The following is a 12,921-nucleotide window of genomic DNA, read 5'->3' as shown; positions in this document are numbered from 1 at the left end:
GCAAGGAGCCATCTGGGGCTCAGACTTGGGCCTTCTCATTTTATAGCGAGATGGGGGTGGGCTGAGGAGGGTTATGGAATCCTTTTGTGGGTACAGAGCTTATTCCATCATTACCAACTTTGGACCTTGGGCAAGGTACTTAACCTTGATGTGCCTCAGTTTTCTCATTTGTAAACGTGGAATAAAACTGGTACGAACCTCACAGGACTGTCATGTTCTGGGTCCACATTTTACCACCACAGTCAACCAGGCCCTTGTACTTACTGGACCCCAGGACCTCTTGGAGGCCATGCCTTTCTACCCTGGGCTGTGTGATTGCTTCCCCATCACTGCCTTTTCTCCAGGCCCGCAACACCCCATCTCACAGAACACCAGTGAGTGAAATTATCTTTGCTGTGCTCCAATGGCTTCCCATCCCTGAGTTCATTTCTCTGAACAAAGAGAGAAACCTGACTGCCGTTTTGCCTCCTAGACTGCCTCGCCCAGCCACACCCCCCCATTGTTGTCAACTCCTAGTGCCCTCGGCAGCAGCTCACTTGCAGGGAGCCCCCTCCTCCTCGACATGCCCTTGTCCTCAGCGTCCATGAAACTGCTCATCAGGGTTCTTCCCTGCCTGCTCCTGCCCTCTTTTAACAGCTTTTCTTCCTTCTACAGAGACCTCAACCCTTCCAGGACTTCAGTCCCCGCCATGCATCAAAGGTTCCCTGTTCCCCAGCCAAAATCTCGCCCCAGAGCCTGAGACACACACATCTAACTGTCTAGGCAACACCCTTTGATAAACAGTAATACCTTGGACTTGAGGGGCATTAGGAAGATTTAATACAAGGCATGCAGAGTTCCAGGCATACGACCTGGCCTAGTAGGTGTTTGGCAAATGGTAGGTATTATTATTATTTGCAATTTTAGTTTTAAAATTAGCACCATTTTAATAGGCAGAAATACTAATTTGAAAAGCGCGGACAAAACTCTCTCCCAGGGGGACTTCCCTGGCGGGCCAGTGGTTAAGACTTCGCCTTCCATTGCAGGGGGTGCGGGTTCGATGCCTGGTCAGGGAGCCAAGATCCTACATGCATCACGGCCAAAATAACCAAAACATAAAACAGAAGCAATATTGTAACAAATTCAATAAAGACTTGAAAAAATGGTCCACATCAAAAAAAAAAAAAAAATCTTAAAAAACACCCCCAAAACTCTCTCCCAGGGATTGAAGTTCTTTCTTCAACCTCGGGGGTTAGTGGGTTGGAAACACCACACCAGTCACTGCAGGCCAGCCATTCTAGGAACCAGTTCCTAAATTCCATCTCCAGGTCACCTAATTAATTAATTAGCGTTCCAGTGATTACTCCTGTTGACAACCTTGGTGGCTCTCGGCAAGGTTGGGTCAACCCAAGCAGGTCCAGACTTATTGTGGCAAATCACATTGGCTTCTGGGATGTGAGACATGATCCCCACATGGCAGAAGCAGCGCGTCGTTAGAATTAATTGGGAGGAAGAATGGGGGAACGAGGTCCTCTCAGCCAAACACCCCATTATGCACAGGCCCGCCCGCATCCTGTTGGTGTGATGCAGGTGAGGAGGGGGCTCTGAAGATCACGTCCCTACCCTCCTTTCCCAGAGAACAGACTTATTACAAAATGACTATATTCTTTCCAACTAGAGAAGGAGGCTTGGGTTGCAACGAGAAGGATTTTGGTTAGACACCCAGAAGAACTAACTTCCATGCCTATTTGTGGCAGACATGGGGGAAGGGAGAAGCCTGGACGTTGACTCACTTAGGCCAGGGCTGCTCACTTAGAACACCTCTCTGCAGCCGGAGCTGGAGGCCCGAGTGGCGGGACTGTGGCCATTTCTCCATTATTTGCCCCAAAGGAACACCCGCCCTTAGACCCGTAGCACTCCTAGACTCTTCCCCACCAGAGGGAGGCCCCAGCTTCCTCCTCTCTACACTGTCTCAGGGTAGGTGAAGGGAAAAGAGTGAGAAGAGAACATCCTACAGGACAAGCAGATGCAACATCTCCTGGGAGCTCTGGACTGGGAGTGAGCCTCTGGGGTGTCCTTCCATATTTGCACATGGCTTCTGTGACTTTGGGCCGGGCCCTTGGCTGCCCTGGGTCTCCATTTGCCCCAGCAGAGCCAGGAGGGTGGTAAACTGGATGACCTTGAAAATCCTTCCAGGGGGACAGGCTCATGGGGTTTCTCTGCCCTGGCTCCCTCTCCTGTGCAGACAGGTAGAGCTATGGGAGCCGGCTACTTGAAGCTTCTGAACACAGTGGTACCTGCAAGCGCCTGGGGCACTCTGACTCTTGCCCAGAACTGCAGACTCAGCCCAGCTGTTACAAAGAGATGCCGTCAGTGGCTTTGGGGAGTGGCGGGCCCAGGCCTTCCAGACAGGGATGCCAGGACCGCCGAGAAGTGCCTGCCCTCTCGTCTTCTGAGCTCCCAGTCAACCTGGAGCCCCCAGCTCTATTTGGAGTCCCCAAGCATCAGGATATAGCTGTTCAGCTTTTGGGTTGAGGGGAAGGATGGGGAGGCGTATCCCTGCTCCACGGCAAGCCTGGGCCCTGTGGGTGTGAGGGTACTGCTGAGCTTCCCATCCTGTGTGCACTGGCCTGGCCCCCGACATAGGAGCCCCATCCCATTATAGTTTCCTCCTGAAACTCTGGGGCTCAGTGGAGGCAAGTGACTCCTGTCCTCACCCTCTTCGGGCCCTGGAGGCTGGGTCACTACATCCTACTCTAAGACCCTGGGTCTCCAGTCCTCACAGTCCCAGTGTAACACCCCAGGACCCTTATTTCCACCTTCCCCAACTCCCCTGGAGGAACCTGCACCCCTCCCGCCCCGCAGGGTCAGTCCTGCGGTCACAGATTCAGAAGCGTCCATCTGCAGCCACAGCCCCCATCTTCCCATGAGTTCTGTAACTCCAAATACCATGGTCATTCTTTGCCCTCCTTGGGTCTGCCTCTGCACCAAACCTTGCTTTTCCCTCTCGGCTTGCTCATGCTTCTTCACCCCCACCCAGCTAAGATTCTGGGGTCCTTTGCTCCTCCTGAACTCCTACCAGCCTCCCGAATGCCTCACCCAACCAGACGAAACTGGAGCAGGCCCCGTACCTCTGGGTAGACAGGCCCTGGCCGTCCCCACAGACCTGTGTCCACCCCCAGCCGTCCCCTCCTCTGACCCCCGGCACTGCCCACCAGGCTCTCTGACTTCCTTAGTCCGCTGTCTCTCCCGTTCTCCCCTCTGAAGGTCTCCAGCCTTCTCCATGGTCCTCTGACCTTTGACCTCCCCCTTCCTACCCACCTCCTTCCTCTCTGCTCAGTCATGAGAACACAGGAGCTATCAGATCAACTTCCTTAACCTCCCCACCCCCGAACTCCACCCCCCCAACCAACATTTGCCTCCCCCTGCTAAAGTGGGGAGGGGTCTCCCCCACCCAGGCGAATCCTTTGAACCCCTTGTCTGCGTTCTGACTCCCCCACTTCATGGACTTTGCTCTCTGTCCTCCTCCTCCAGTGTCCTTCTTCTCTCCTGGTGCCTTCCCTTTGCATTTACACAAGCTCCAGTCTCTCCCATTTTAAAAGAGTGAAAATAAATAAAAGCCTCTCTTGATCCCACATCTCATTCCAGCTCCGGGTCTGCTTCTCTTTGTTCCCCCGGTACCAAGCCTCTAGACCAAGCGGTCAGCCTGCCAACCCATTTCCTTACCCCCCAGCTGGGCTCCACCCCTCGGGATGGGGTTTGCCTTCACGAACTGAGACACCAATGGACGCTCTTCAACCCCACGGAGCTTGACCTCTCGGGAGGGTCTGACCCTGTGGATGCCCCCCAACTCCAGTCTCACTTGGCTCTGTCCTTACCTCCCTGGCCACTTGTCCTTGGGCAGCTCCCCTCCCCAGGGCCTATTTTCTCCACACGCTCCTGGGTTGATCCCACCCACCATTCTGGCTTCCATCACTGTTTTATGCTGGGGGCTCCTACTTCTGTCCCTCCAGCCCAGGCCTCTCTCCTGGCTTCTAGACCCAAAGCCAGCTTCCACAGGGCACCTCTGTTCACAAGTTCCACAGGTTCTTCTTCAAACCCCACGTATGCATCCAGCTCTACATGCTGTCCTCCTGCACGCTGGCCCCTCCTCACCTCCGTCTTGCCGGGTTGTTCAAAACCAGAGAGCCGGGCGCACATCCTGCCGGTTCCCTGTCCTCCCACCACACGCAGTTCTTCATCAGATCCTGATGAAGCTGCCTCCTAACTCTCTCTTAAAGGACCCACTTCCCTCCATGCCCGCTGCCAGCAGCCTGGTGCAAGCCGCCATCATCTCTCGCTGGACTCCCGCCACCGCCTCCTGAAGGCTCCTTCTCCAGAGCTCCAACACAGCCTCACCATACAGCCATGGGGACCGTTCAAAATCAGGAATCTGTGGTCCTGCTCTGCCCAGCTCTTCTGGTAACGTCTACCCACTGCGCTGGCTTCCAAGTTCCCGGCACCCGCTGACGTCAGGGCCCCGTACCTGGCCCACCTCATCTTCCCCACTCTCTGCCCAAGAGGCAGGCTTTCCTCAGCTGTGTGCCGCCTCCCTTCACACCAGGTGACCTCAGCCTATGTGTCCCCTCACCTCTTACACACCTGGCCAACTCTAGCCCATCCTTCAGGCCCCCATGAAATGCCACTTCTCTCTAAGCTCTGTTTGGGCCCCTACTGTCTCCTCCCATGGCCAAACTCCTCCCATCTTAACACTGCTCACCCTTCACTTGCTATTCCGTTTCATCGCTGTGTTCACTGCTTGACCCTTGACCCTGAGAGGTCAGAGCCTGGGCCCGTCTCATTCACCGTCTAACCCCAGTACCTAGCTAGCACAGTGCTAAGGTGTCAGCACCGAGTAGGTATTGGTTCATAAGTGACCGAACGGCAACCCTCCCTGTCCTGCCCTTGAGCCCCTCCCTCCACTGACCTCTGACATCTGGGGGAAGAGGCTGATGGCCAGCGGCAGGGCCAGGCCAAATGCTGCCAGGCACACGAGGCTTTGCACGGGGAGGAGCAGCCGGGGGCGCGCCTGCAGGAGAGCTGTCCTGTTGGGGAGAGAGAAGAGGGGCGCCCATGAGACCCGGAGACAGGGTGAGCTGGCCATTAACCACCATGCCGGGTCCCGCTGGGTCTGGGGGCCAGGCCCAGCCCATAGCTAAGTAGCTGTGGAGGAATTCTGCCTTTGGGACCATCCGCCGGTGGCAGCCCTCTCCCCAGGCCCTGCCCTGAAGGACGTTGCTGTTTAAATTCTCAACCATAAATCATAAATGAGCACCTGTGGGGCACCCACCCCCCCTGTGCGTCCAGCCCTGCGCAAAGAAGGCCACGTGTGGGGTAGATGATAGAGGAGGCTGTCGGCCCCTGCTCCTGTGCAGGGGGTGGGGGGCCCACGCGGGGACACAGCGGAGGAAGATGGGCCTTGAAGGCAGCACATATTGCAATAGTGAAAAAACCACACACGCATTCACGCACATGCACGCACAAGCATGCGTACGCGCGCGCGCACAGCCAGGAGAGGATGACCTCTTCTGGGTATGGGAACAGAACACACCCTGCTGACCACCTTGTCACCTTCGATCCAAGAGCCACAGTGACTTGCCCAAGGTCAAGACCAAGTCTGCGGGAGGCAGGCAGGGCTGCTGTGTGGGTTCCTCTGACTCCCTAAACGTGCTGTCACTGAGCTGCTCTGGCTCTTGCCTTAAGGACCTTTTGCCCGCTGCATCACCAGTTCACAGTTGGCACCCCTCCCCACGGTGAACAAAAGAGCTGGGGTTCTTGGGCAGGAGAGGGGTACGAAAGCCTCGCTCCAGGGCCCTGGGTCCCCCAGCCCCATGACAAAACGGCCTCTCCAGACAGAGTGGAGGGCAGAGCAGCTGGCGGGTCCACCTTCACTGCGTTGTCCATCAGAACATTTCGCTCTGTATAATCCACCAGGCATTCCACTTGGGGAGGCCTGAGGTGGTGTGTGTCAGCAAGATGGATTATTCGCCAAGGGATGTTGGGTGGGTACACATGCTGCCCTGGGTCAGCGTCAGCCTCCACCGGACTGAGACTGGCTCCTGGTGTGAAGAAGCTATAACCAGGGCTCTTGCCCCTCCCCTCCCGGAGCAGTGCTGCTGTGGCCACAGGCAGGGGAGAGGCTCTTCTGGGGGCAGCACCTCAGTGTCGGGGCAGGCAAACCCCGCACCACCTTCACCTCCTGACACATGAATCCCAAAAGCAGCTGGCTCTAAGGCGACAGCAAAACTGGGAGCAGCAGTTCTCAAACTTTAGTATCTAGGCAGTGGTTAAAAATGAAGACTCCCCCATGAGATCCTGATTCAGTTGGTACTACACCTGGGAACCTTCCCTGAGTCTAAAACAGGTGATCCCCAGACCACACTTCTGGGAAACTCCGGCCCAGGATGTTCCTACTTAGGTACCAATAACAATGCAATTACTCGTAAATTCTGTGCAAGTAAAAGACCTGGACACAGTAAGTGCTCAGTGAGGTGTGTTAGTATTGCTGCTGTTACTGCCCTTGTTACCAGCAGGAAGGAGGGAGGATCCTGGTGGCTGGGCTGTCCTCCAGCCCTTCCCACTGGCCCAGACTCCAAGATCTGTCCAGTTGTTGAATTAAGCCTGAACTGAGCTATTGGGGAGGAGAATTTCCACAGGATTAAGAACAGGGGGACAAAGGTGCCCAAATCAAACTCAAGTCCTTCTGGCATCCCCTCTGCCTTGGTCCAGTGCCCCCATCTTCTCCCTCTCTTCCAGGTGAGCCTTACCCCCCTCTTCCCCACGGACTCAGCCTGAGGCCTCCTGGGCTTCCATGGGAGTCATGGAGGGCTGGGATAAGGCTGAGATGGGTCCTGAGATGTTTTCAACTCAGATTAACTTCTCCAGCAGGACCAGAAGGTGGGCACTCTTGCTCCCGTGGCAGCGACTGGGACCTCAGTCCCTGAGGGTGGCCAGAGCAGAGGGGAGGGGACAGGAGGCTGTGTGGTCCCTGGAGGCACAGCCCCGAGGGAGGATCACGGGAGGGAGGTTCCCTCCCTGGCAGGTGAGGGGCAGGACATCGACTCATTCGGTGGGGACACTGGACAGACCCCTTCTACGTGGGGCTGCGACCTTGGTTCCTCTCTCCGGGTGGCTGGCTGAAGTCCCCACTGTGAAAGGGATCCAGAAAGTCCCAGGCCTGTCCTCCCCACTCAGGAAGGAGGAAGGTTCAGACAGCAGCCAACAGGAGCCTCTGAAGTCCCAGCCCAGGCGGGAGAGTGAACACAGCAGGACAGGGGGAGGGGAGGAGGAGAGGGAAATGGCAGGGAGGAATTGGAAAGGCAGCTGGGGGAGTTAAAATATGCAGATGGAGAGATGTGCGAATGCCTGGGAGAGAGGAAAGACCCGGATCCCCGGGAATGAGGGAGGCTGGGGAGCGGCCTCAGGAGCTACCGTGGAGGGTGTGGCCTGAACCCTGACCAAGATGAGACCCAGCCTGGGAGGGCAGAAAAGTCCAGGCCCGGGCCAGGGCCAGGGATGCAGAGCTGGGGGAGAGACCCCCCCCACAGCTGCCTCCGAGTTGGGGGGCGGGGCTACTCTCCGGGCCCTGAGTCCCAAACCAGCTTCCTCCCCAGGACAGTGGAGCTGGAGTGGAGCCCTGGGCCTGAGGGAAGGTCCGGTGGAGAGTGAGGGGTGGGGCGACACCCCTCAGAGAGAGGCCCTGCTCGGCAGGGTGGAGGATTCTCAGCTTCTGACGGGAGACCCTTTTCCTTTCATCTCAGAGACAGGGACACCTGAAGACGCCGCCCACCTCTGCTATCCCAGCAGGAAAGCCAGGGTCCTCCCAGAGAGGAGAAACTGAGGCCGGGGCCAAGCCAGCCTCGCTGCCGCACAACAGCTTGTCTCCCCATTGCCGTGCATTCCCTCAGCACTTGGAGCAGTTTTACTTTTGCGCTCCATTAATTTGCAAGCAGGCTGCTTTGTAAGTGTTCTTTTGTCTTTTTTCCCTGGCTGTCCTGACTCCCTCACCCAACCGGGGGCTCCCGAAAGGCCGTGGGGTGTCCGGCAGGGGGGCCCCAGCCAAGAGCCAGGGGCCCGCTGGATGGTGCAAAGTGCCAAGCTCTAGTGGACAAGGTGGTGAGGGGGGCAGTGACATCATTCTCCAGGTGGGAAACTGACCAGCCCCCCGGGACTCCTGCCAGGAGTCTCAGTTGGTGCCGGACCTGCCCTGCCCCCCACCTCACAGTCTGGCAGCTCCCACCCCCCACCCCTGCCCCATGTATATGAGGTTAATTATGTCTTTGAGGGTGCAAACTGAGTCTTGTTCCTCTTGATATTCCTGGGGGAACCCAGGCTGGACTCTTTCTCCTCCTCAGAGACCCTCCCACAAGCTTCAGGGAAGGACCAACTAAATACAAGTCTTCCAGGAGACCAATGGCTAACCCTCTTCTACCTACCCGAGGGGCTTCCTTTGACCCTGAGCTGAGCCAGATGCAGGGCACCCGCAGTCCAGGTTGATTCCAGGCTGGGACAGTCAGAACTAGAACAATCCCACCTCACCTCCCAAGCCTCCCAAAGCTAAGTTTAAGCCCCCAACAAATGGGACACTAACCGTCACTCCACTTTCTGCAAACCCAGCTCAGATTGGCACCCAGAAGGCATCACAGACCACATTTTTCCCCAGCAAATTCCAGGTTCAAGATTCAGTAGCCTTGAAGACAGAAGCCCTCCCTTCCTCATTTGCCCAGTGGTGTCCTTGTATGCACTTGCAGTCGCTGGTATCTGGGAACAGCCTCAGTTCACCAGAGAGCGGCGTATACGAGGATCAGGGGCACCGAAGGAATCGCTTCCCATGATTTATTTTTGCAACTTCCAGAGGAGATTAATATTCTTAAGTCTCAGTGTTCAACACACCATCCCTTGCTCAGGTAGCCACGCCCACTATGCACCTCCCCCACTCTTCCAGGGGATGAAGAAATCATCCCCTCAGCTGGACACAGGGCCCCTTATCAGCAGGCACAATGAGAGAGCGTGCTTTGCTTCTGTTGGGTTGGGCTCTTCAAGGTCCACGCAACAGGGTCACACCTTGTCCAGAAAGCCCTCCCTTCCACCAAAATCCTGTCTTACTCTCAGTGCCAGCTGCAGCCCCTTTCCTCTGGACCAGCCCTCCCCTCAAGGTCACCCTGACCCTGTTCCCACACTGCCGGGTCCCACCTGCAGCTGACTTTTGTGTGGGTCCTGCCCTTATCAAAACACAGGCTTTCTGAGGCCAGTTCCCCAAATCTGCCCCTCTCCTGTCTCCATGCGGGGTGGATTCCAAAGACAGGCTGATTATGTGCTGTGATCCAAAAATCCAAGAGGCAGCCAGTGTGGTAGGAAGAGCCCAGCTTTGCAGCCGTATTCCTGGGCCCTGCCTGGCTCTGCCACTTCCTAGTGTGTGACTGTAAGCAGATGATACAACCTCTCTTTGCCTTCCTTTCCTTGTCTGTAAAATGGGGACATCATGCTCACCTCTTTGCACTGTTGTGAAGGTTAAATGAGATCATTCATTCATCCAACAAACACTGAGCATCACTACGTGCTAGGAACTCTGCTAGACACTGTGCAGGGCAGTAAACAAAGGAATTGACCTGCCTCCATGGAGACGACATTCTAATGAAGCAGACAGATAGCATATAACTAAATAAAGAATCTCAGCTATCGATAAGGGCTGTGAGTAAAAATAAGGCAGTGTAGTGGGGGAAGAAGTCCTGGTGGCTGTAATCTCGATGGGGTGGTCAGGGAGGGCCTCGTTGAGGAGATGGCATTTGGCGGGGACCCGGCTGGGAGAGGACTGGGATGCAGCCAGTGCTTAGCTGTTAAGTGTTAGCTGTCATTGTAATTTGTTTTCTGGGACTACGAAGGTCCCCAAATTGGGGAGAAGCCCCTGATCCAGAGCCCCAGAGGGAGTGCCCCCGAGCCCATCCACTGCCTTGAGGTGCCCCTCCCAGGCTGGGCCCCCGGGAAGGAGGAAGCGATCACCTCTTCACTTTTATCTGCACCAGACCTCCCGGCCTTTGCTCATCTGGCTCCCCACACCTGGAACCCTTCCCTGCCCCTTGCCTTCCTCCTAGATATTCCCCAACCCTCAGGGCCTGCCCAAACCAGCCCTGCTTCCTCCCTCCTGTCCTCAGCCTCTCCTTCCAGCAGCATTCCTGCCTTTGTGATTCAATTTCACACTCATTAATTAATAGAATCACTCCATCATTGTTCTTATTATTGTATCTCCTTATTTCTTTATGGTCAGGACACATGTGTTCTCAGAACATCCCTCTGAGGGAGGCAGGGAGGTTAGTACAATTATTGTCTAAATGAAGAAACTGAGGCTCAGTGAGGTGGTGACTTGCCTCATGGCAGATGCCGGAAAGGGATGCGCTGGGCCCAAGTCTAGTCTTCCCACCATAGTCCTCAGACTCTCTTCACCACTGGTCCTGTGCTGTGCACTAATAGACCGCGTGCGTGCACACACACACACACACACAACCTAGAACGGCCAGCTCCAGGGCAGGGCCAGCCATGTCCATCGGGACATCCCTCCTAGAACTCAGCACAGGGTCCTGAGTAGCCAAAGTCCATTAATTCTCACAGGATGATTCCAGCAGCCCTGCCAGGGAGAGTTCGAACAAACCAGGAACCTTGCCCTGGGCCAGCAGGTCCCCCTTCCCCCACCCTCTCCGCCACGATGGCCTCTGTCCTGGGCCCCAACTCACTTCTCCAGCATGGACATGACGATCGGGGGTAGCACCAGGATGGGCATGGGGAGGACCACCCGCGTCAGCGCCGTCTCCAGCAGGGCCTGAGGGGCAAGCAGAGGCCGTGGTGAGCGGGGCGGGGGTGGGACAGCCTCGGGGCAGCAGCCCTGGAGCCCCTAGGTGTAGGTACCACTGCTAAGCACATCTGGCTGAACGGAATCATTCATGGAATCCCTCACGAAGCCATATTCCAAACAACAGAAAAAAGCCACCCCCTCTTCCCATAGCAGATCCGCATCACCTGCCACATGTCGGGGAGTGGAGGCAACCCAGAAGCGGCCCCAACAAGGGGCCTGCGCCCAGGGAGGTGAACCGGGTGGCGGGGTACAGCGGCTGGGAGGAAACATATGGAGGACCTGAGATGTTCTAAAAACAAAGCAGGCACTGGAAGGGCCAGAACAAACAGCTGTGGCCTGCTGAGCCGCGTTGAGGCTCCTGGTGCCCAAGAAGAGGGATTCTGGGACTTACTTTCTTTTCCGTTAAAGACAAAGATTTGGAGTATCTTGCCACTTCCTGGCTCTGGATGAGAGTCTTTCTTAATGACAAGAGGTCAGCTTTGTAAGTGGGAAAAGCTTCTGCTGAGTGTCTGCTGTCCCCATATGGGTCTGCCTGGGGCCTTGCTCTGGGGGCTCCCTCAGGATTCCTGGGGGGGGGCTGGTCAAGGCACAGCTCAGTGGCAGTTCTGCACCCTGATGGTCATTGTGATGAGTTCCTTTAACCCCAGGGGCTCCCAGCCCTCAGAGAAGGCTCAAGGAATGCTTGTAGCCCACGGGTCCCTGGAGTCCCAAATGGCAAGGGGCTGATATAGCCAGGAGAAGGGAAGCCCAGGGCTGCAGAAGAGCTTGGGGTTCCCTGCTGTTTGGACCACAAGGAGGAGTTATCACAGTTGGTCTCCCTCACAGCAAGTAGGGAAGAGGATAGAGCTGGATAGGAGGGTAGGGTGATGTAGGAAATGGAGGCCAAATCCCCTCTGATGATGGGCTCAGGGCTAAACATTTCTCCCAGGAACCTGGGTTCTTCATGACCAGCCTCAGGAAGGCCTGGGAGAGGTCCCTCCAGTCTTCTGAACAGGTGTGGGGATGACAGGGGGCCCAGAGCCTGTGCAGGAAGCAGAGGATGCAGTGTTGGCACTGGCACCCCTGAGCCCCTTGCCCCTCACAAGCCTTGGACAGACACTTACTTTCCCTGAGATCAATCAGTGGGGAGGGAAGGACCAGGACAAGAGAAGCGTCTTCCTACCTCAGAGGCTTATGGAGAAGGCCTCAGTGACAGGGTGCGGTGGGGGGCCATGTGGGAGCTCATAAGGGACAGGGCTGGAGCAGAGGGGACCCAGCACTTGGAGGCCAGAGCAGGACAGGCCACTAACTGCCATTAGGATGAAGGCTGGAAAGCACAGGAAGATATACAAGTGGACAGGAATTTTTTTTTTTTTAATTACAATTGCTAGATGGGTGAGGCTGGTGAAACCAGAAGTGAAAGAGGGCCTTCTTGTTACAAAACATTCTTCTCCAAACCAAGCCCGTGGCTTCCTGCAAGCCCCAAATCCCTCCGCCTCAACCGCACTCACTCCCTAGTGACTATCACCTGCAGAAGTGCTTATTAGCACACAACCACAAACCATCAGCTTCTATGCGTCGGGAGGATATGAAGGCCCCAGGCCCTAGGTCCTGGGGAAGGGAAAGAAAGCTCTGGGGGGGCCTCCTCTGCCCTTACCAAGTAAGAGGTCAGAGAAAGCACGTCCAGAGGGGCTGGGACAAGAGATGGGGATGTTTCCCAGTAGTGATGAGGCGACTGGAGAGAAGCAAGGGTGTCTGGTGGGCAGGTGTGGCTGGGGCCAGACCTGAGGCCTGGGACTCAAACCAATGAGGGGTGGGGGTGGGAGTGGGGTGACGAGGAGAGCTCAAGAGGGCAAGGCAAGGGCGCTGAGGACACAAGCCCCTGGGGAATGAAAATGTCTAGGGAAAACCGACCACAGCCTCCCTACCAGCCCCCGAGTCCCCAGACGACCCACATGTCTGGCTGCGATCTTGGAGGAGCCCACGAGGTTGCCATCACCATCCAGGACGTCAATCCCCTCCTCCAGCTCCCCGTACCGCATCAGGACCACGTTGCAGATGTTGGCGCTGGCTGGAGA

At 56.3% G+C, this 12,921-nt stretch overlaps 1 protein-coding gene across 5 annotated transcripts in view; it reads right to left on the bottom strand.

Annotated features, from left to right (window-relative positions):
• SFXN5 (sideroflexin 5) overlaps positions 1-12,921 on the bottom strand; it is a 116,547-nt gene that overhangs the window by 14,088 nt on the left and 89,538 nt on the right. The window contains exons 11-14 of one of the 5 annotated variants that reach the window (XM_060309136.1): positions 12,799-12,914; positions 10,746-10,831; positions 4,946-5,063; positions 904-1,063 (exon numbers count right to left, since the gene is read on the bottom strand). In XM_060309136.1, coding sequence (XP_060165119.1) covers positions 926-1,063; positions 4,946-5,063; positions 10,746-10,831; positions 12,799-12,914 — 458 coding nt within the window. In that variant the 3' untranslated portion in view covers positions 904-925. Of the gene's footprint in view, positions 1-903; positions 1,064-4,945; positions 5,064-10,745; positions 10,832-12,798; positions 12,915-12,921 lie in introns of those variants that run through there. The other 4 variants (XM_030877554.2, XM_060309135.1, XM_030877560.2 and 1 more) reach the window with 4 other exon arrangements.

Source organism: Globicephala melas, chromosome 12 (assembly GCF_963455315.2).
Source record: "Globicephala melas chromosome 12, mGloMel1.2, whole genome shotgun sequence".
NCBI lineage: Eukaryota > Metazoa > Chordata > Mammalia > Artiodactyla > Delphinidae > Globicephala > Globicephala melas.
The sequence above is the reverse complement of the archived record's forward strand: the minus strand, read 5'-3'. Positions and strand labels throughout refer to the sequence as shown.